The 24,401-nt window shown below is 43.1% G+C and overlaps 1 protein-coding gene across 1 annotated transcript in view; it reads right to left on the bottom strand.

Annotated features, from left to right (window-relative positions):
• Nucleotides 1-24,401, bottom strand: part of ALK (ALK receptor tyrosine kinase) — a 678,293-nt gene that overhangs the window by 18,723 nt on the left and 635,169 nt on the right. The window contains 3 exon segments of the mRNA XM_032497290.1: nucleotides 376-477; nucleotides 2,595-2,687; nucleotides 6,067-6,164. Of these exon segments, the coding sequence (XP_032353181.1) occupies nucleotides 376-477; nucleotides 2,595-2,687; nucleotides 6,067-6,164 (293 nt within the window).

Below are 24,401 nucleotides of genomic sequence, written 5' to 3' on the forward strand. Positions count from 1 at the left end.
TCTTAACACTGCATTCCTGGTATAAACACAACTTCATTATTATGTTACAATATTACGTGTGGCTTTCAATGAGTGGCCCCCCAGCTGGCAGCATCAGCACCACCTGGGAACTTGCTAGAAATGCAACTTCTCAGCCACCCCAGACCTTCTGAATCCTAAGCTGTCAGGGCGGGGTCCAGTGTTTTGCCTGTGTTTTACCAAGCCTCTCTGATGACCCTGATGCTCTGTTGATAGATGCCCATGTCTGCGAGCCCCGCTGGTCGAGAGATGCTGATTCTCCTCTTACCTTCCCCACGTGGGTGTGGTATCATCTGGCCCATGAGCTCTACCATAAGGCCCATAGTGAGACCAGGAGGAGGCAGCAGAAAGACTCACCACGTGTCTGTTTTAGATGTAAATATTCCTTCCATGAAGGCCTCTGGGGGCATCCATTTGACCGGCAGCATCGCACAGCCTCCCTTCCTGTAGTAGCTCGCTCTGCGGGGAGAAGAGAAAACCAGGCTTGGTTCTGGAGATGGCTCTGAGCGGAAGCTCGGCCAGGTAACTTGTGAGAGTGGTGACAGCAAGGTCTGCCTGTTAATAAGCTGAAATTAATGAGGGGCTCTCGTGATTCAGAAGGAGAGCAGGGACACAGATCATTTAGTTAGCAACCTGAGTGTCATTTGATAGGAGACAAAAGAGCCCGCTGGAGGCGGGAAAGAAAAGATCTATGCAATGACTAAAATACCCACTAGCAGATGGTTTGATTTCCCTGATGGGTTTTGTTTATTATAACTCACAATGAATAACATTACTCCAACCTTATGTGTACTGATGTTCCTGATGATCCACAGGAACACTAGATGCAAAACGGGAGAACTGAGAGCAGGCTGGTGTCTCCCTCAAGGGGGTCCTCCATGGCCTCACACCATGGCTAACTGAATACAGGCGCTCAGCGAATACTCTAGGCTGCTGGTGGGAAGCTGCCTCCCACAGCACAGCCCCGAGGAGAACACAGGGCTAGTGGGGAGCTGGCTTCAGAGGTATGAGTTAACTTACTAGTTTTGGTCAGTGATGTTATTAGTGCAGCTCACTGATAGAAAGCTTATGAATTAATTTATACCTCTGAAGCCAGCATCACCCCTGCCCTGTGTCCTCCTGCCGGGTAGGTGATCGGAGGCACCCGCAGCCCCAGCTGCCTAGATTAATTAATTACTTCAATAAACATGAACTGAGTATTTAGCATGTGTCAGGTACCCTGCTGCATGCTGAGGACACAAGTAAGGCTATGGTTCAGCGGAAGAAACAATGGCAGTACAGCACAACATGTGATGATGTAGGTATGTACGAAACTAGGCGACCAAAGAATGGATTTGTTCTACCCAAGGTGGGGGTAAGGTACAGGGAAAGCTTCGTGGGGGGCATTGATGGAGCTGACTGGCCAAGAAGCTCTCAGAGAGGGCTGACACATGGGATTGCATGGGACATGTGGGAACTGAGGGACTAGGTAAGTGAGGGTGGTGAAGCCTAGAGTTAGGAACTGTCTGAGCTGAGAATGGAGAGGAAGGGGCCAATCACTGAGGGCTCGCTGAAGTCACATTTGTATCTTACAGCACAGGCACTCCCGGGGGCTCTGAGAAGGCAGAGCAGGAACACTGGGATTCTGGGTAGTAAAAGAAAGCAAAGTGGAGCATCACCAGGGTAATGCAGTGGAGACCAGTGGTGGATGACTGTGGCTGAAGACATTGCTAACTCACAATCTTCCATGTGCTGCTACCCTGTGGTACCAGGATGCCGTCAGCATTCTCACCCCATGGGGATTGCTACCAGCTCTGTTGGCAGCCTTCAAAGGGCTCCCTTCTTCTCCAAAGAGAGGAAGGTCTGCGTGACCATCTTTCCTCACTCTACCCCCAGATTAGGGAAGGTGTAATTAGTGACCACACGAGGGAGTGACCTGCTCAGTTCATGGAGCGAGTCCCTACTGTAAATAATTAGACAAAGAAGAAACCAGGGGTTGGGAAGAGAAGAGTGAGATAAAATACAATAGGCGTGGGGTTTTTTAAATTAAATTTTTAATTTTAGTTTTTAATGTAGCTTTGAGAATATGAAAAGGAAAAATAAACAAAACTGAGCTAAGTACTTTGCTTAGCTTAGGACTCTGACCTCTAGTCTTGTGTCTCCTGGCAGAAATGGGAAAAGAGCAGTGAGCAGGGCCCGGTTTCCTGCCAGTTCTAGGTGCTCTTGCTGGGGGTCACAGAAGCTCAGGCTGCTTAGAATTCCTGGGCATTGAGGAAAGGGGTTAAGTAATTAAAGTTTACTTAGAAACTTTTCTCATATCAAGTATCTGGGTTATTCTGTGTCCCAGAACATGCCGGGATTAAAGACTTGGAACCAGAAAGACAACGTAACAGCTTAGTGTCAATTACTGAGGCAGCGTGGTCCTAGCATCAGCCTTTCAGGCATAAGCAATAATTAAGGTTTCCTGTGTCCTGAAAAGGAACTTAGTGACATTTAGGTGGCAAGTTGACAAGGCACCAGAGACGACTCGTCCCGTTCTCTTGAGGGGATGAGGCTGAGGAGGTGCACTCTGATGGGTGCTGGCGGTCCTTACTCACCTGTAGATGTCTCGGGCCATCCCAAAGTCTCCAATCTTGGCCACTCTCCCAGGGCCCGGACAGGTCAAGAGGCAGTTCCTGGCAGCAATGTCCCTGGGAAGGAAAAAATGAGAGAATGTACTTCCTAATTTTATTCCTGGGAAGATAATGTTTAATATTTATCACAAGTTTTTCCACCTCCAACCTGAAGTTCAAACAGTTCCCCTTTCTACCCTGTATTTCCTTTACTACATTACACTTCAGTATGAAAGAATTAGCTACAGCAAATCTAGGTCTCAGAACTAACAGGAAATAGAAAAGGATTAGTGGAGATGACTGAAAATGTTTAGTGGGGTAATAATAATGAAAATAACTATAATAGGAACTAGGAAATGTACTGGCCTTTTACTGTGTACTAAGCATTGTTCTGAATGCTTCATATCTAATTCTCACAACCCTATAAGGAACAAGGTGCCATCATTACCCTTATTTTACTAAAAAACGTAAGCTAAAATAAGACAATAAAGGGACAGAAGAAACGTATTTGGCTTTAGGCTGCTGTTCTGTACAGATTGCTGGCTGCTTTCTGCGGTTGTTTGAAGGCGTGTTCTGGAACAGTATGATTTCCATGATCTAATTCAAGTAGGTCAAGGTATTCCCGAATATTTCTGGTTCTATTTTTTACTCAGCCGTATGGTTCTTACATCCATGATTTTATCTAAAGCCTTTGTAGGCATCATGGCTACGTGGCTGAAGAATCACTTCCGTTGAGCTATGAAGTTATTGTGTATTCTTTGTTGTTAGACTCCAGACGGCCTGTTTTCCGGTAGCACGCCTGTACGGTATGATCAGAAGCCTTCCAAGAGTCATCAGCTTCTACTTGCTAACTGCTAACCCATTTCTGACATGCATGTGGGAACAAAGGATGCGTCAGAAGAAGTGTGGAATGGGTCTCTAATAATACTATTAATTCCTGGACAGAAAAAAGTACTACTTGGTGGTGTTTTCATATTTTCAACTGGTTTCATGAAGGTCCTGATCTTTGGTCAAGAAAGAAGGACATGGAAAATAAACAACTGGATTGTATTAAACACAGGATCTGGCTAGGGGGTCATGGCTTAGGATGCCAGAACAGTGGGTCAGGGTGGGAGATGGATGCTGTTAGTGCCATGTCTTCATCCAGAAGGTTTAAATTGACTTTTGAGGCACAATGGTGCATAAAACGCCCTAATAAAACCATAAAAGCATAACATACATGACATCAAAAAGAAGAAAAATAGTGGGATATATAGCCAGTGCATCTCAAGATAAATACAGTGAGGGAGACCAGGAATAGTATGTATGGCTCTGGAAATGTCTTTTCGTTGATGTGCATGGAATGGTTGCTTTAAAAAGTGATGTTGAATTTAATGGCAAGAAAGTAATGTAGTATCAGAGACCAATCCAAGAATTGGCGGCATGACACATATTTCTTGAAATGGCAATAAACCATGTCCAAAGGAAACAGATCTAATAGAAAAATGGGTGTGTGGATCTGATGGAGAGTTCCACTCTGAATTCAGGAGGTGCGTGCATGGGAGTCTGTGACTCTTAAGGCAGATATGGGCTAGAGGATGGAAATAATGAAGTCACCTGTCGTGGGGGTGCACCGCAGACCTCACAGCCAGTTAGAGATGTAAAAGGTGCTTTCCTAAAACCGGTTAGCCCAGAGGAAAAGCTCTGATTGAGATGGACAATTTCTCCTAATAGTTGCCTTTTGCTTATAAAGCAGATCATCTGATACATTCTTGATTTAATCTTTGACAACCTCATTTCTCAAAAAAGATTAAAGGAGCAACAAACTATTACTGTGGGATCTAATTCCGGTCTTTGGTGACTATTCACAGATTTGGAGTGACAGGAATCTTGAGAGCATGTGATCCTTTATCCATCCTGTTATCTTTTTATCTCCAGTAACAGAGCACTGGATATAGTAAAAATGTATCATGCCTCTTGGAAAGCAGATTTTAAAAAGTCAGAGGAAAGATGGATCTGACCCTCAGCCAGAGAATCTGGATGCTTGGTGACTACTAACGTAGTAGTACGTTACTACGTATAAAACGTAGTAATGATCTCAGAAAAAGTAGAAACGACCTCAGGGAGAAGTGAAGGGAGAGACCCCAAGTTACCAAGGTGCCAGCACGGGGTGCTCTCAGGTGAGCCCTGACTTAGGGGATGTAGACAAAAGATGGAAAGTGGCTCTAACCACGGACTAATTCCAAGAAGAGCACAACCTTGTCATGTCTGAGCAACAATAAAGCCCAGAGCTGAGATTTCTGGAAGGTTCTGGACACCGCAGAAAGGGCAAGAGCAGCAGTGGCAGGGCTGACCCTGCTTTGACGCGGAGTGGCTTTGGGTGAGAACATAAAGAACTGGGCCTGACTTCGCTTTTGCTCATTTCTCTCAAGCACCGTGACCTGTGAGCTGGGACGGTTTAGAATCAAGAGGGCGATCTGAAGACCGAAATGAAGTGACAGCCAAAGGAGGAGCCCATGTGAGCTCACGGCCTGGGTTTAGGAATGGTTTGGGGAAGCTCGGCCAGTGTATTTCTTGATCTTTAACTTCTTCATTTTTATTGGGGAGGAAAGCATAACTTGTTATCTGCTTCTACGCTTTTCTATCCCTGAAACTCATACAGCTTCTCTCATTTTCTACATCGTATTTACACATTCTAATTATTAGGAACATGTCTTATACTCTTTAAAGACGGGTTAATAAATGCTTATCAGTTCACCAGGTTGTTATTGACTAAATTGGGAGCAAATCATTAGGAAGAGCTTTGCAAAAAGCCTAACAATCTATTTGACTTTACAAAGTCATCGACAGCCACATGGAAAGAAATATGTGTCATCTCTCATGTCTCTAGCATTACACGTGAACTTGATGTCCCAGTCCAAACACCATTTAAACACAAGATCATATAGAGTGGAAGAAATGAAGTACAGAGGTTAAAAAAAATCAATATTCTTCATTTCAGAGTAGTTTAGAAAAAAATAATTTATCCAATAAATATTTACTGTGCCGCTCTATCCATCAGAGATCTGAAGATAAATAAAGTAGGGTCCTTGCCTTCGAGTTACCCATAGTCAGGTATGTGAAAATATAAACTCCTTAAGCTTCCCTTAAGGAGCACAGTCTTCTAGAAGAGGGAAATGTTAATGTGATGTAGGACTTGAAAGCTCCCCTGCCAGACACAGGCCGCAGCCCCTGCAGGAGGTCGGAAAGTGCTCCCCCGGGTCTCCGGCACTGGTATGGCTGTTTTATGATGCCCGCTTTACACGTGGGGCAGATGAAGCCCTGACATAGTAATCACCTTAGAGACGAACAAGCTGAACCATCCCAATAGCTCGAGAGAGACCTATTGTTCTGCTCTGAAGAGGAGAGCTGGGACTTTGAGACACGGGGCAAAGCATCACACAGAAGGCGAGGGAAGAGCAGGGTGACCCAGACTCACCGGTGGATGAAGTGGTTCTCCTCTAAGTACTGACAGCCACAGGCGATGTCCTGAGCCACATGCAGCAGGTCCAGCATGGCCAGGGAGGAGGGCTGACTCTGCAGGGAGACACAAGTGACCGGCCGATGAGATGCTCCTGGGGGAGAGAAGACCTGAAACACCAGCTCCCAGTGCTGGCCAGTGGGGCAGACGTGGGCATGCCGTCCCTGGGGTCTTGGCCCTGGCTGCACACTGGAAATCACCTGACGGCTTTAAACAAATGCAGATCCCTGGGCTTCAGGCCAGACCAATGAGTCCACTTCTGTGCGTGGGTGCAGCGTCTGCAGGGTGCTCACCTGTAGCTCCCGGGAGAGTGCAGTGTGCAGTGGGGTGAGAACCCCAACCGCAGGAGCCAGGATGGGGCGGGGGGGTGGGTAGCGGAGGAAGATGCTTCCCTCCACACTTATTCTGCCCATTCCTCCACCTCAACCTTCATAAACATTTGAAGATGTATAAACGAGCCCCAAACACATACCCCCCAAATGTATAAACAATATAAACAAGCCTATGAGGAAATCAAGGGGGACAATGTCGTGTTAAAAGCTCTATTTAAATGTTTAAAAATATTTTTAAAAATTTGTTTTCTTCAAGAAGACCTAGACCTGAAGTGGACTGAAAAAGGAAAATGCTGGGCAGTTGAAGAGCCCCCTCCAGCTTTTCCACACTGTCTTTTTTGAGCAGAAGGAGCCATCCCCCAACTCTGGCATGCAGCCTGCCTGGCAGCCCGCCTGGCTTCCGCAGCACAGCCTGGTTGAGCCCGGGGAAGTCTTCTCTGAGGGCTATGTTAACCCCGAAGTACCTGCGTCTGCAGCAGCGCGAGCTCGTGCAGGGTCACATTCACCGTGCTTTTCTGTGCTGATTATACCACGTCTCCAAGTGAACCCCGAGGTCCCTGAGGCAGGGCCTTCAGCACCCACTCCCGGGGTCTGCAGCATGATGCTTAGCATGCTGCCGTGGCTCAGTGAACACTGGGGCCTCCGGGGACTGATCACAGCTGAACTAGGGTTCACCCAGATGCCCGTGGGGTTTTCTCTACCACAGATCAGGACGGCCCTGAGACTCCCTGCAGCAAGAGCATGGATCTGGGGGAGACAGAGAGGAGTCATGCTTGTCTAGAGCACGCTCAGTTCTGGGGGAGACAACTTAGGGAGGGGGATAGCCTCTGCCCATGGAACATCAGGCAGTGCCTTACATGAAATAGAGCAAGTCCAAGTACATGATCTCCACTGATGCAACATCCTGTGTGGTCAGTAGGGAAGAGAGGTTATCTTCATATTAAAGATGAGAAGGCTGAGGGCTCAGAGATGCTAAGTGACTCACTCCAGGTCACACAGCTAAGAGCGGGGAGCCCAACCTGCCCTGAGCTGGGCTTTAAGGACCTGGGTTGGGGGAGGCAGGCTTCTAGGAGTTAAAGTTGAGCTTCTTGGGAGAACATGTCAGAGAAGGGCCAGCGAATCCGTGGACCCAAGTGAATAAGATACAGCACACAGATGCCGTGAGAGCACTTTTCAGTGGTCTGTTGAGCTGAGCTGAGCTGAGCTGAGCTGGGCTTCATCCTGCTGGTCCCTTACTAGCTGTGTGACCTGGGACTGACTGTTTTGCCTCTGTCAAAGCTGTAGTGTCCTCATCTGGGAAAGGGGCTTTAGACTATCAGCCTCACTGGATTGTTATGAGGACCCACAGAAATGTTACCAAGCTCAAGTTCGTGTGCCCGACTCTGAAGCTTTGGAGTTTGGAGCAGAGAAAGGTTTATTGCTGGGCTGAGCTGGGAGAACTGAGGATGGCTCATGCCCCTCAGACCCCGAACTCTCCAAAGGGTTTCAGCTTAGCATTTTTAAAGACCAGCTGAGAGAAGGGCAACCCAGGGTATGTGATCAGCTGTGCGCAATTCTCTGACTGATGGTGATCAATCCTTTGGCACCAGGAGGTCTGGGGGCTAGGTGCTCATGATCATTAAGTAGTTAATTTCTTCCACTTGGTGGTGTGTTTTTTAACATCTGAAAAACTCAGGAAATATGCATGAGATACTATTCTCTGGGTACTTCAGAGAGGTACAGCAGAGGATATTGGGGAAGGGGTCTGTCCTGGGAAGGCCCCATAGGGTCTTGCTTGGTTACAGTCTGCCCCTCTTTTCTTTGATACTCCTCAATCTTGAAGAAAACAGGTGCTGGACAAGAAGAGGAATATTCTGGACAGAGAGGTTCATCATCAGCTTGGCAGAGGAATTAGATTTCAGTCTCCAGTCCTATTTCATTCCTCCCCAGATCTTTCAGGGAATGGGACAGAGACTGCTCTGGCGAGTTCCTGCTGAAACGGGGCATAGCCCTACCTTGATTTGGGAAATGGACACCGAGTTGCAAATATACCCGAGTTCCAAGTCCTGGATTCAAGTCTTGCATGATTAAGAACCCAATCCCTGAGGAATTTAGGAGAATAAGCCTGAAAACCAGTCTGCACCTGGCATTCTGGGGGAGACTTGCAGCCAGCTGTCTACTTTTATCTGAGTAGGTCTTAACTTTTGATGCAATATTAACATATATATAACAGGAGCTATTGGCCACTACATGTCTCCTTTTTCTTGCTAATATCTGACCCAAAACAATTTTATTATCTAAAAATTTAAGTTACAAGAGGAGAACTTGAGGTCATAAGGTTACAGCTGCCATCTGCCAGCAGACACTGCTTTGAGAATGGCCAGTGGCATCCTTAGTATGACACAGCTCAGAAAATTTGAGTTCAACAATACAGGAACATGTCTCAAATCACATCTACAATGGCCACCTAGTTTTACCTTAGATGTCTGAACCACAGCTACTCCATTTTGACTTTTAAATGCATTCCCCTCCTCAAGACCAAAGCAGATGTATAATGCATGCCTGAAAGGCCATAAAACAGGCCATTTTTGTCAGTAAAGTTTCAGTCAAACTGTGAAGGAAAAGCCGGGCTGGTCTAACAAGATAACTCACAAATCTAACTATCAGAATACTGATCTGAGTTCTGCTGGACTAACTTGTAAATCTAAGTTAATTAGTGTTGGTTTGCTGTTCATGTTTTTTGCTAGCCAGCTGGATTTTCAAAGATACATATCTGGCTTTGGAATGTTGGTTTGCTACCTCCCTGCCTCCATTTTTGTGATAAAGATGCTGCTAAAGCTGTCCCATGCCTATTGGCCGAATACCCCAAGCTTGTACTTTACCCTATAAAACCTCATGCGCACGTCTTGGAGGTGCTCAGAGCTTTGGAGCAGAAGCCCCTCTGGGCCTGCCGGCGTAATTCATCTGAGTACTCCAACCCTCCGAGTGGTGCTTGTTTCTTGGCTGGCCTGTCATTTCTGTAACAAAACCATGTACAAGCCAGAATGACTTCCCCACACCTCAATATGTGCAGATTTTCCCATCATTTCCCCTTTAGATTGCAAATCTTTCAACAGAAAGTATTGACGATCAAAATATCTGTCCCTGGACGCTAGGGTGGTGGCTCCTGCCCCAAATTTAGATCATGTCCCTGGGTGCTAGGCCTCCTTTATGTTTGCCTAGTTACCTATGTTGGGGGAAAACTAATCAGATATCGTGAACACATTATAGGCCAAACATTTTATCACTTACACCCAGTTGTTACACAAGCATGGTACACATGCTTTTAGCAATGGACTTAAAGCAAGCATTGGGTAGTTATACTCTGTGACAACCCCATTAAGAGAGTTCTCTTTCTATTCTGAACGCTGGCGGCAACAGTGTGGTTAAAAGTAAAACAATAACTTTCAATATTGATAGGGAAACAAACATTTGATAAACAGTTCAATTTAAAAAAAACATAGATTAAAAGCCAGCAATATTCCAGACAAAACCAAAAGACTAGAAACACATTCATTAGTCCCCCTAACCCTTCTACTAATAGTTCCATGAAATCAAGAGTTTTCATTAGACTTTTCAAATATCCTACTGTGAACGAGAATACTGCAATGTGAGTGAAAATACTGCAAACATATCAGTAAACAAAGAATGCTGAAACCAAGTCATCAGTGGCTGCCGCCACCCCCCAGTGGGGACAGGCCTGCAGCCCAGCCTCTGCAGCCACTCACAATGGTGCCCTCTGAGTGGACTCAGAATAAGAAAGAATAGGATACTGGCGCTAGATAGCTAGGTGCTTGTCAAAGGAATGAATTCAGTGAGCCCAAATGTTTGCTTCCTCCCACACATAGAAAAGCACTAAATTCTTTAACTTGAAATGCCTGGTTTTCTTTAGATAACAAGTAATCTTTTATTGTTCCAACTACCTGGTCTTTGTTGTAAAGCTCCTATATATCCTAGCGCCTCCCCTACCTCTTCGGAGCAGTCCCTCAGAGAGATCTGAGAGGCTGTCATCCCGGCTCGAGTCCTTCCGCCAAATAAAACATAACTTTTAACTTTTAGGCTGCGCGTTTATTTCAGTCAACAGTTTTGGTGACCACGAAGGGACCCGGAGCAGACTTCTCTCCTTCGCCTGAACTCCACAAGGAACCGGAGCCTTGGTACCAGCAGAGGCCCTTCGTGCCCATCCGCCTCCTCATGGAGTCCAGACGAATTTGGGTGAGTCTCTCCTGGTTCTCGGATCTCCCATATTGGTTGATGATCCTGAGTTTTATTTGGCAGTGTATCCAGGTACCTGGCCCTCCAGTTGAAACATACTGGGGGGAAATACCCACCCAGGTGGAGACATGCTGGGTGGGGCCTGGTTGAAAGATACCGGGAAATACCCACCTTGGGGAGACGTCCCGAGTGGGGCTGGTTGAAAGATACCAGGGAAATACCCACCCAGTGGAGACTCCACGGGTAGGGCTAGTTGAAAGACGCCAGGAAATACCCACTCAGTGGAGATGTCCTGGATGGGGCTGGTTGAAAGATACCAGGGGAATACCCACTCAATGGAGACATCCCGAGTGGGGCCTAGTTGAAAGATACTGGGGTCTGGACTGAGTGGTTAGGTAAGAGGCTGGTCTAACGCTTTCCTCAATTTGGCTACCTCCATTAAATTTGTCAGGATAAAAGTAAAACTCTTATGAGAAACCTTTCAACTCCAAAAACGGGGCCCTCCTCCTGGCTGGCAACAGCTTTCTCAGGTGACTGAGAAACTTGCAGGAGTGGTAGAGGCAAAGACCTCATGCTGTGCAGCTGTCCCTGTGGGAAAACCTACTTCCAATTTTATTCTGACAACCTGATCTTAAAATGGGGAATAGAACTTTCAAAACAAAAGAAAAAGAAATGATAGATTGCCAGCCTCCAACTAATAACCTAGCCAGATTTATCTACGTACAAAACTTACAACTTTAATTGGGAATTTAAAAATCTCACTCTGAAAATAACTAGCCAAGCCTGATAAAACATTTTTTGGAATTCTGACCTTATAAAAACAAAAGCCCCTTTAGGGGGAACTTGGATTTCTCTTCCTGTGTCCTTGAAATGTAGATGTTTTGTCTTTCTCTGGGTGTTTTATGTGTGAGTGTGTATGTATATATGTGTTTCCTTTTTTTTTTTTAAAGGAAAACTTGGACTCTGCCATGCAAAAGGTACAAGTATTGTGTACATATGGCTGCCAAGGAAATAAATTGGGTTTCTCAACAGTTCTTTGATTGTACCAATTCTCAGGCATTTTGCCATTTTTAACCTTTGTTGCATCAGCCTGGGCCACAAAGGCCTTTACCTTTTGGGGAGTAAACTTTTGAATTTTATTTAGGCAACATCCCCACTCTCATGTGGAAAAGCCTCTTCATCTTATTGGTTTAAAGTCACTATATATGTATATTAATTGATGGCCAAATGATGGATCCTTTAATTTGGAAAAACTTCTAAATTGGTGAAAATTAAGAGAGCTCTCATTATAAACAGCTGTTTTATTGGTACATATTAAAATCAATCAAGTTTAAAGGTGGGAAAATATATCTAATGGTTAACCTGAGAACTTAGTTTAAATGAGGGAAAAGACCGGTTTGGAAAGCTACATTTGTGTTTTCCCTTTCCCTCAATGGTTTTAGAGATCCTAATAAAAACACTAGAATAATTAATGTTAATTAGGTTGAGTAACTGAAAAAAGGAATGTAAAAATGTCAAAAGATTTTTTTCTTAACAAAAAAAAAATAAGGGACTTACCCCAAATGGATAAATATTTTTAGATGGTTATTTTGAATGGGATAAATAAAATGGACATTTTTGGATTAAGATACAAGGTTTTGATACTACACTATGTAAAGTTAAAAAAAAAAAAAAAAACAAAGGCCAAAGAGATCACCTACCGGTCCCCAACATTAAAGTTCAAACAAGTCCGCTTTATTTACCCCAGTTTAAAATGTATACATTTATAGGGCTGGAAAACAATATCTATAGACTGAGATACTTGATCAATGATTGGGACAACAGACCAATTGATCAAATGAAAAATTTACAAGGGCCTAAGTCCTTTGGCTCAAACTTGGTGATCCCAGAGACTTTTATATAAAATTAGATAAAGTGGACAAGAAAAAAAAAAAAAAAGGCTTCTGGCACTCCTTCTAAAAATAAGAAATATTGATTAGACCTAATGAATATTAAAATTAAAGGTATAAGAGTTAATAAAATTGAGACAGGAGTTTGTAAAATTGGTATATTTAAGTGGGCTTTATATAAACCTCTTTTGCTTAATTATGTTGTGGGATAGGTATGTTTCAATGGAAAAACGCTTCCCCTTCTTGGTATTATAAGGCTGGGCACATATCTGTCCCTCAGAAAATATTAATTAAACAAACTAAAGGAAACCAATAGAGTTGCCTGAGCTATCCAATATAAAGTAAAACAAAAAACTAATATTCAGGGGCTAATAAAAATAAGAGATTTACCCTGGGTTTAACTTACAACTCAAGGAAAAGAGATCTTACTAAATGCCTTCTGCAAGCTTTTGAAGACATGATAAAGTAAACCTTAAAGTTTTAAAACATGGAATTCCTTGTTTAGAGCTCTTCTCACTGATACAAAAAAGCAAATTAAGGAGATACAATCTGGCCTAGGTGACAGACCAGTTCTTTGGGGAACTGGAAGCAACTGTCTTTGTCTTGCAGATCAGAAATGTAAATACAGCAAACAATGACCTAGGACTGAGCCTAATTAGCTCAATGAAATAAACTTAAGGCCAAAGAAATTTTTGGCATTTTAGAACTCAGAACTCTGACAGGTCCTTCAGACTTTGTCAAGAAATCTTAAATGTCTTTTTCATAAATAGTAAGCCTTAGTGATTTGAGCAAGCAAATTCAGCTTACTCCAACTGTTTTTTATAAGCAGTAAATTTAATTGTAATACCTAATTCCTGAGTAAGTTTAAAGTGAAGTTATGAGATCTCTAGCTTTTGTCTGTTTGTAAGTCTGTGTACACGTTATAGATTTGAGATATTTCTACTGCTAAAAAAAAAAAAAATCAAAGTCAAAGAGCTCTACTTAATTGACGTAAAAATAAGAGCTTACAAATTAAGTATTTTTAAAATAAAAACTGACCAAATTGACTTTCAGGTTCACATGAACTGGAAAATATTTAATATTAAGTTAATGCTTGGTATTAAGTTTAGTTTAAGTTCATTCTAATTAATAAAGACATATTTAGAGTCATCAATATAATACCCTTACTGTACCTAGGTTTAATGAAAGTCAAATAAGATCCTGTTATATCTGTTGCAGATTTGTCAAAATAATAATAATAATAATAATAATAATAATAATTAATAATAATATGTGATAAAATTCTAAGTAAATTAAAATGCAAATAAGATGAGGCGTTTTTGGGTAAATTCTTTAAAATATATTTTTTAAAATGTATGCTTAAAATAATCTCTAAATATTTGGTATCTTTAAATTCTAGAGTTGTGCTAAATTAAGTTAAATGATGGGAGTTTATTAAATAGCTATGCTGTTTTCAGATAAAATAAGATTGAAATATTACTTAACATTTGACTTCCTCTTACAGAGAAATTAAAGGTGTTTAAAAATATTAATAAATGTTTGGCGCCACCCTGAAATATTCTCTACTATTAAGGGAAACCTCTCAGCATCCTAGAAAAATAAGGTGAATGTGTAAAGGAAGATAATAAGGAATGGAATTATATTTTGTTAATGGAAAATAGTAACTTTGTCCTGAGCTGGTTACTTCTGAATGAAAGAGAAAATAAGGGACAAAATAATATGAGTATAGAAACTTATGGAAGCCTTGTGGAAGAGGAACCCTCAAGAAAGAGTCTTGTACATGGTCAGGATTGGCTAAGTTTAGAATGAATTTGGTCAAAGTAAAAGAATCTTAGAAGTAACCCGGTAAAAGACTAGATGTGGTTTTCTCTCTGTTAAATGGACAAAGTTTTCTTAAAATGTTAATCTGCCTTCAGTAATAGATTGTAAAGCTACTCATACCCCTTAGGTGATCTGTTCTGCCTTTACATTTGAAATATTTTCTTGTTAATGAGTAAGTACTCTTTCACAGTGATCTATACTTTTATCTGACCAAGTGTTTTGAAACCTTTTAACAAGCTTCCCGAATATCAATTTCTGATCAAAGTTCTTTTGACCTCCAGTTAACTTTGGGATGCTACAGAAGGCCCCTGAAACATCCCAAAGAGAGATTTTTAACTAGTAAGTTTCACTTGGTATGTTAAATAACATGGGATGTATTGTCAAATGAATAATAAATCTTCCTAGGTTATATTGTATGAGAAAATAGTATTAATATAGATATTCTAGAATTTATATGGACTCCCTAAAATTCTGGTATATCTGAAATGTTACCAGTCATAATTCTGGTTATTGTGACCAGGTTTCTTCATCAATTACAGTGTAACGGTGTTTAACCATGCTTTTAAATCTTTTGTCATTTATAGACAGTTATTGCTTTATTCTGATGATTTTACAAAATGCTTTCTCTTCAGGAGATTTACTGGTTTCTAATAAAATTCAAACTATCACACTGAACTAAACTGGGTAAGAAATTTTAAAGGTCTAATGAAAACTCTGATTTCATAACACTGTTAACAAAAGGATTAGTTACATGGGACTGAGTAAACTGATGAATATGGTTATAATTTTTTATTTTGTCTGAAATATTACTGGCTTTAATCTGTTTCCCAGACATAAAGAAACTCTTCTCTTTAAGCTAGTTATGATTCACAGCAATTTGATGAATTATACCTATGTAAGCAGACTTGGAACAGTTATCTTTTCTATCTGATCCCTCCAGAGACTGGAAACTCTTAGGTCCCCAGTGGCTGTATCAAATAAATTAAAAAGATCATCTCTTAACAGATATAGGCATCTCAAGGTATTTTAAGGACCTTAAAGAGAAAACAATTTACCTAAATCTGTAAGGCAAAAATCTATGACAACCCCTTGACGTGGCTTTCCTGGCCTTAGGAAACCTTATTAACATTCTAGTCTGAGACTCCTTATTAAAAGTTCCAACACAGCCAATTTAAAAGAGCTATATGATGAAATAATTAGACTGAACTTGTAAACAAATTAATCTTGATTTGACTATATTTGATAAAAATGAGGGAACGTTAGAGAGAAAAAGATTATATTTTAGTGGATATTAAATTCTAGTTTTGTTAATTGAGGTCTATATTTAAGACATTTCCCAAATCATTCCTTGCTGTTATGTTACATTGCTGCAAAGTTTAATTGAATTGTTAAAAGGACACTATATGTTTGTTTCTGAAGCTCAATGATCTATCCTTGGGTAAAGATCCGATGCCCCATGACCTGCAACCAGGGGATTATACATACTAGAACAGACATGTCTTAAAGAACTGTCTCCAACCTGAATGAAAGGACCCTTTACCAGGTACTCTTAACTAGACCATGCACAGTGAAAGCTAAAGGAAATGGACTTTTGGATTAGTTTCCAGTCAGAGAGAGCCCCTGCAGTGGACTGGCCTATAGAGTACTGCTCACCTTAAAACAATGCTCAAATGAAGAAAAAGCTACCAGGCCAGGATGAGAAGACGACGACATCTGAGGTAGACAGCTGACCCAAAACACTGGACCAGGCCTGTATACCAATTACTTTGATATTTGCTCACACCTTTGATTACAAACTAATCCAATTGTTAGGTTTATGGTAAATTACCTATGTCTAGTACTTCTGTGTTACCTTGGTGGGTTTCCCTACTCCAAGGCTCTAACTAGATAGATAGCCTTCAGAAAATGTATTCTAAAAAGGAATGATAGTTCTGTTTAGGCCACTACTGACATTACAAGGTGGGAGACCTCACCTGGCCAATTAATAATACCTGCTCTGAACCTGACCATAAATATGAATTTTCTTATAAGATCACTCAAGCTCAATCAGAAACACAAGCAAAATTTTAACCCCAAAATGTTAACTTCTCAACTATTAAATCCTTACTTGTGACTTTATTAACGTTACTAACTGTATTACTTATATCCTGTCTATTTTATAAAATTGTTGTCTCCTCCACTTCCCAGTGTGTAACTAGGCCTCCAACAAGATTGATGATGGCTAAACATTTTGAGGAAACAGATAAAATTTATAACCCTGCATAAAATAATTGTAATAGTGTGATTCTAGGTATGGGAATGAGCAACGAGGGGTAAACATCTCCTGGGTCATAATAGACTAGTAAGACAGGAGATCCAGAGAATTTTTAGTATCAACAGGGCCTGATCCAAAACTAGCACTTTGAGTGGCATGTCAACAGATGCTTCACCTGATCTAAGAATGAGCCTTCCTAGCACCATGGGACAAAATTGGTCATGAAATGTCTCCCAAAATATTGGTCGAATTTAGGACCAAGAGGGAGCACTGTGAACGAAAATACTGTAATGTGAGTGAAAATATCAGTAAACAAAGAATGCTGAAACCAAGTCATCAGTGGCTGCCGCCACCCCCCAGTGGGGACAGGCCTGCAGCCCAGCCTCTGCAGCCACTCACAATGGTGCCCTCTGAGTGGACTCAGAATAAGAAAGAATAGGATACTGGCCCTAGATAGCTAGGTGCTTGTCAAAGGAATGAATTCAGTGAGCCCAAATGTTTGCTTCCTCCCACACATAGAAAAGCACTAAATTCTTTAACTTGAAATGCCTGGTTTTCTTTAGATAACAAGTAATCTTCTATTGTTCCAACTACCTGGTCTTTGTTGTAAAGCTCCTATATATCCTAGCGCCTCCCCTACCTCTTCGGAGCAGTCCCTCAGAGAGATCTGAGAGGCTGTCATCCCGGCTCGAGTCCTTCCGCCAAATAAAACATAACTTTTAACTTTTAGGCTGCGCATTTATTTCGGTCGACACTACCCAGCCCAGCATGATCCAAAAGAAAGCTATGCTTGTCAAAAAGTCCCCTCCATGAATCCTCTTAAAGATGGAGTAGCCCTGCAAAGCTTCAGCTTAATCGTCCATAAATGACCAAAAACCCAAGACAAGGTAAAAGGTCCAACCACAATCTTCTTGACAAAGAAGTTTCAAGTTGCTGTGACATACACTTCAAGGTAAGAACTATAACCATGACTCACAGCATTACACCAGGACACCTCCAAACTTCAGAACCCCCGCACAATTTCCAGAATGTCTGTACCAGCAACATCTGTCCATACCAAACAATCTGAGCCTTGTCACTCATTTGACAATGCTTCCCATGCAATTTAACATACCAACCAATTCTAGTTAGTTTAGTATTTTTCTCTGAGATGCCGCAGGAGCCCCCTGAAGCATCCCAAAGTTAGCTAAAGTTAAAAGAACTTTAATTAGAATTTGATAGGAAATTTGTCAAAAATATCAAAAAGCTTCACACAATTTGTTATCAGACGTATCCTAAATAAATTCATTCTCTCAACAGAGAGGAACCAAATCCAGTTCTGCACCAGCCTACTTTGAACAAAATCCATTTACCAAACTAAGTTTAATCTAACCTCAGCCTGACCACACACAGAACTCCTTTTTTAGGGCTCCCTTTCCAAAAACTTTCCACCACTTTCTGTATCCATATTAGTTTGTCCCTTATTTTTTCCCCATCTAGTACCAGCTCCAGGATGAAATCCCTTTCTTTTCCCTTAAAATGGAATTCCATTCCTCATACTTTTTTTTCTCAACACACAAATCCTACTTTCTTAGTATATACTGAAGTATTTTTCATATTTTTAGTAGTATTAATTACACGCTTAAATAGAATCCTTAACTCTAAAAAATCTTAAATTTCTAGTGAAAACCAAGAAGCAAGCAATCATGAACTTTTACATTAGCATTCAGTAGATTGGCAAATAAAAATACCAACAGTAATCTCTAAAAACGTGTGCTTTCTACAGAAAAATCTCTCCAAGTGGCACCAAGCATATTTAATAACAGTCCTAAACACCTTTAGCTTCTCTGTAAAGGGAAGCCAATGTTCAGTAAATAAGGTTTCAGTATCTTATTTTATTTGGGAAGACCTAGTTATTCAACTATATTCAATCAACTTTCATCATTTAACTTAATTTAGCATAACTTGAAAATTTCAAGTTATCAAATTTCACTTCTACATAGACATTCCTAAAACATAATTATTTCTAAAGAGTTCACCCAAAAGTTTATCTCATTTGCATTTAATTTACTTATAAGAATTTCATCATACCAAGTTAATTTTCTTTCTGCTGAAGACTTCACAACAGAAATAACAAACTTACTGACCTTCAGTAAACCTAGGTACAACAAAAGACACGTCTATATTGATTATACCAATAAGCTTAAGCTAGCTTTTATATTAGATTTTAATATTGAATAGTCCCTAGATCACATGAGACAAATTTGTTCTGTCTAGCTTCTTTTATACTTCAAGGTATTTAATTTGTAAGCATTTACTTTTAACTCAATTAAATAGAGCTCATTTACAGGTTAATTTTTACATAAAAGGCAGAAGGAACCAGAGATATGTTTTTCCACTTGAGTTCAAAACAAAACAAAACAAAACTTTTTTTTCCATGAGAACTCAGGTAGATGATTTACATCTCAAAGACATAGGAAGAGAAATGCAAATTCTTCCCCTAATGGCTTTTACAAAACCCAACCATCTTGGCTATTTTCAGGGATTTTTTTTTTTTTTTCAATTCCCAAACATCCACTTCAGTTGAAAGAAGTAACAGTAATAGACGATAATATATCATTTGCTCACATCCACATGCCTCACTTTCAGCAAAACCAGGGAGAGAGAACAGGATTTGCACTCAGGTACTAAGACCCACACACTCAAGATAAAAGCTGATTATTTTCTTTCATTTACAGGAGCACAGCTAAAGATCTCCCAGTTTTGCAAAAATACCCCAGGGGACTATAAAGATGGACCAGAGCTCTGAATACCCATAATAATTATTCACGGCTGGTGTTGTCAAATACCAAGCAAACAAATGCAATGCAAACGGCCTCTCAGTTGGTCCAAAAGGGGAGAACCCCAACCAATACCCCATCGGAGATAAAGCTAAATGAAAGCCCTCAAAGCTAGAAAGGGGAAATTCCAACCAACGCAGGTGAAGCAAATGCAATGGGGAAGAATACCCTGGTATCATCACACGCGAGCCCTGTTACTCACCAAAGACTTCTCAAACGGCCAATGCAAGTACTGCTACATCGCACACGCGCACACACACACACACACACACACGACAAGGTATAGCCCGAAAATTCCACTTTCACTCCCAGACAGAAGCTTCCAGAGTGGCCTGGATCCCCCAAGAGAATCCCCCAAGAGATCCCCCAGAGTGGCTCCCAATGAGCCCAGAATGTCTCACTTCCCCGAAGGGGATGAGCCCAGGTGGAGTGGGTCGAATTTTCCATCCTGCACAAGCCAGACCGGCTCACCCCAAAATGATACACAAAAGTACAAACAACAAATGAGCAACCATGGCACAGACAGAAAATCAGCAGAGGTGTAGTCTAAAATTCCACTTCTACTCCCAGACGGAGGCCTCCGAACAGACTGGGCCAGCTCCTGAAAAAGAACGGACCCAGAGTGGCTCACAAGGAGCCCAGAGAGGCTCACTTCCTGCAAGGGGATGAGCCGGGTGGCGTGGAGAGAATACCCAGCCCGCACAAGCTGGGGACTCACCTCCAGACGACACTGAGTGTGGACCGTAGCTCCGTCCCAGTTCCCGGAGCAAAGTGAGCTCTGTTAGCCGCTGGAGCCCAGGGAAGGGACTGGCCTGGGCCGGGGCTGACCTGCTACGGGAACAGACTCCTACGCTGGCTTCCCCCAAACTGTTACCAAGCTGTTTGCCTGCCCAACTGAGAAAGGTTAATCGAAGGGCGGAGCTAGGAGAAGGAATGGCTCATGCCCAATAGGCCCCAAGCTCCCAGAAGGGTTTCAGCTGAGCATTTTTAAAAGCCAACTGAGGGAGGGGCGACTCAGGGTATGTGATCAGCTATACACAATTCTCTGATTGATGGTGATTAATCCTTGGCACCAGCAGGCTGGAGGCTATGTGCTCATGATCATTAAGTAGTTAATTTCTTCCACTTGGTGGTGTTTTTTTTAACATCTGAAAAACTCAGGAAATATGCATGAGATATTATTATCTGGGTACTTCAGAGAGGGGCTTCAGCAGAGGCTATGGGGGAGGGGGCTGTCCTGGGAAGGCCTCACAGGGTCCTGCTTTGTTACAGAAAGAGGCACAGAGTGAGAGCTTTAGAAAGGGATCTGCAGTTTTGGAGGGGGTTACTCTAAACCATGGAGGGTGCCTTGGGGGTCTCGTGGGAAATGGTCTTTGTGCTTGACTTCTCTCAGGACCTTATTGGGGTCAGAAGTACTGGGCACTGTGAAAGAGACAGTCCCCATTTCCTTGGGAAAAGAAAAGTAATATATTTCCAAGAAAATATTCATCCATCTTGCTGTAGTATTAAAACTATATTTTCTCTCTCCAGGTAAGTGCTTTCTGTTCTTGACAAAGAGGACCCAGGCCTAGCTTCCCTCGAGTCTCTTTGTGTCTTAGCCCCCATCACTCAGGATGCAAGGACCACTGATGTCTCAAATGCTCCATGAGCCTGGTGTGCTGCAGGGACTAAATCTTCACAGGCATTAAACCCCGGGCCAGGTTTATCTGGGCTCCCTGTCTTTGGCTGCTCAGAGCAAATTAAATGCTCCGCTAATAAGGCCGCCCAGAAGCAGACAGTTGGCAACTGTGCGGGGGGGGGGGGGGTGGGGGGGTTGGGGGAGGGGTGCATTGCTGTCTAGCAGGGCAGAGTACAGCCATTTGTATCCATCCTGGGCAAAGAACGAGTTGGAATCAGGGTTTTTTCCCCACTTTGCCACTTGCCGCACTTTCTTTGGCAACTGGACACTTTTTGGGCAGTCGTGGTGATGGGTGCATCCTGTCCAGCACGCAGAGAATTTTGTCCAGTATTTCCCAAAGCCAACTGTGGGATGGAATTCAATCAGATAGGTCTAAATAGGCTTCTTTATCACAGGAATTATCAGTCTTTGCTATACACTAATGTCTATCGAGAATCAGTAAGAGGGGAGTCTACTTGGCTCTGAAGTTTGACCAGAGATTCTTTCGAGCACGTGTGTGTGTATAGCACCTCAGGGCTTTGGCACTCCCTTCAGGGACACTGTTTAGACCAATGTCCTACTTTCACAGGTGAGACAACAGGCCCAGGGAAGTGCAATGATTTCTTTGGTCACAGTTCCTGTGGGGTTATTTCCAAAGGATTATACACACACACACACACACACACACACACACACACACACTAACAAAAGACATAATAACATTGATATCTGGTCCCTTCCTAAGGAGCACCTGCATTTAGTGATGAAGAATCACAGGAAGCGGGGGAGGAACTATTTCACCAAGTGAAAAACAGAATAGGGATATATTTAAAAACTGATAGACCTGAGGGTGAGAGGGAAAGATGAAAGGAAGAAACAAAGAATGCAGACAAAGAACAAAGATATTAAAAGCGGCAAAAATCCATTTTCAAGTGATGAAGACATGAATGATGCTGGGGCCCTCACATTTCTGGCTCCTGGCGTAGCTGACAAAGTGTCCCTCCACACATTTTGGAGCCAGCATTGGTATTTGGCAAAATCAGAGCCAAAGATGAAAACCTAAGCTTTAGTTGAAATCAGAGGTTCTCAGCTCTACACTATGACCTCTAACATCCAAGGAGCCACCAGTGTCCTGAGCATCTTCTCTGGAGCCATTACCTACAGGATTACCATGTTTCAAATAGGTACAGACGCTATAGTGGTCAATGACCGCCACCTCTAATAAAGAGATCGCTGACTCCTTCATGGCCTTTGTCATTATTGATTGAATCAACTGATACTAAAAGAGCAGCTACTAGCCTATATCTGGCATATATTAAATCCACAATAAAAACTTGTTCAATAAAGAGAAGGTCTGCAAAGTTATTTTGACATTAAAAGATTCCTTCCTTCCTGAAGAGGTGGGATCCTGGGACCAAATGATGTTTTTGTCTGTACCCGGGAATTTCATTTCCATGACAGACAGGCCCAGGCACCCCTTCTGTCCATCACGCGTGTATGTCTGTTATTATTTCATGTCAATACGTTATCTGAAGCTGGAGACTCTTAGACCGTCTCTGAGGTCCTTCCATCCTGATGGTCTATGGAACCCCGGAGTCCCAGGGATGGCAGGAAGTGAGGACAGAGAGCTCGTCGGAGTCTTAGTGCCCAGTCAGGTGTCTGCACACAGCAGGTCATCAGGGAAACCTGGAGAGACTCAGGGGCTTCAAACAAATGAATCAGGTGCATTTCAGGCCTTTGAATCCAGTGAGCTCCCCAGCTCGGAGGTACAACTACCCCCCCCCCCCGTGTGTGCACCTCCCCAGCCCTGATGCCCATCAGCCAATCCTTCCCTTCTTCAGCACCTGTAGGATTTACTGATATTAGCCCCTCTGTCCGCTGTATTCTCACAGTCAGCCTGATCCTCACTCTACCGATTTGGATTCTGTGGGTCAGAGAATCCACGCAGGATGCCCAGCAACCTCCTGACCCCCTCCCAACTCCCTGCCGGTGGGAAGCTGCCGCCACAAACATATTTGCATGGGGTCACTCTGGAGGGCTGTAATCTGGTATTTTAAATCACCCCAGCATGGGCAGGTATCTGAGGAAGGACCAGCTCACTGGGACGGGTGGGTGTTCTGGCGGGGTGAGGAGGATGACTGATGTGCTACCAAGATATGGGGGCATGGTTGGCAAGGAAAGCCACACAAAACAAGAGCACCACTGAGAGTTTTTAAAGGGCAGATTTGGTGGGTGGGATCCTGACCCCCAGAAGCAGCTCTCCCAAGTGGAGTCGACTGTCTCCTGGTTGTGGGCATCCCACGGGCAGTGGCTGCAGGTAGAGGTTGGAACTCGGCTGCAGGCTTCTGCTCTGAGCCTCCTCAGGGTGGCCCTGGGGCAGGGAGGTGGTTGGAGATACCAATGATCTGCCCTTCCTCGCTGGTGCATTAAGGGAGAGAGATGCCTTCGTCTGCAAGACAGAAGTCCCCTACCGCCGAGGTCCTTGGACTTGCCAAGTGACGGGTTCCCAGATTCCCTTTACAAGGAGGCCTCTCCTCTGCATGCATAATACTTTCTTGTCTTCAAGCCCCAGGCATGTCCAGTGGGAAAGCCAGAGCTATGTCTCTTCCCAAAGTGTGATACCCCATTTGACCTCTCCCAGAAGCACCACTGAGAATCTCAGGGCACAAGGGCTGAAGGTTCTTCCTTGCTGGGTGGAGGTGGGAAAGCCAAGGCTGGTGCCCAGACCCCAGCAGAGATGCCTGTGGAGCTGACAGCATTTGCTCTCAATGACCCACCCTGGCCCTGGCATGCCATGGCTTCCCAAAGAGGACCCTTGGGATAAACAGCACAGGAGGCCAGAGAGAGCACAGAATCAGGAGCCACAAGTCCTGAGTTTTAGTCCCAGCTCTTCCACTTCCACTGTGTGGCTTCGGCAGATCCCATAACCTTCTCTGAGCCCCTGTTTTCTCGTCTCTAAAATGGGGTGAGATCTGCACCGTCCACTTCATAGGGCAGTTTTGAGAAACGTGAAAACTATGAGGAGGATGCTGACAGTGCCGACGAGGACGGTTATGAGGTGGGGTTAGCTTTCTCCCCTTGTCCCCCCGCCCCTTTTTCTCCTGCCAGGTGTGCTCAGGGGCACACATCTTTTCAAGGAGTTAGATCGAACTGCTCTTAGATGCCGAGATAGGTCACCCAGAGGCTTGCAGAAGAGTGTGGTGGCTCCCAAGGCTGTGGTTTTTAAACTGAGCCTGACCGACTAGGGAGCAGGTGTGACCTTTCAAGGTTTCCATCACCTCTTTGAGT

The sequence above is a fragment of the Camelus ferus genome, chromosome 15 (assembly GCF_009834535.1).
Source record: "Camelus ferus isolate YT-003-E chromosome 15, BCGSAC_Cfer_1.0, whole genome shotgun sequence".
NCBI lineage: Eukaryota > Metazoa > Chordata > Mammalia > Artiodactyla > Camelidae > Camelus > Camelus ferus.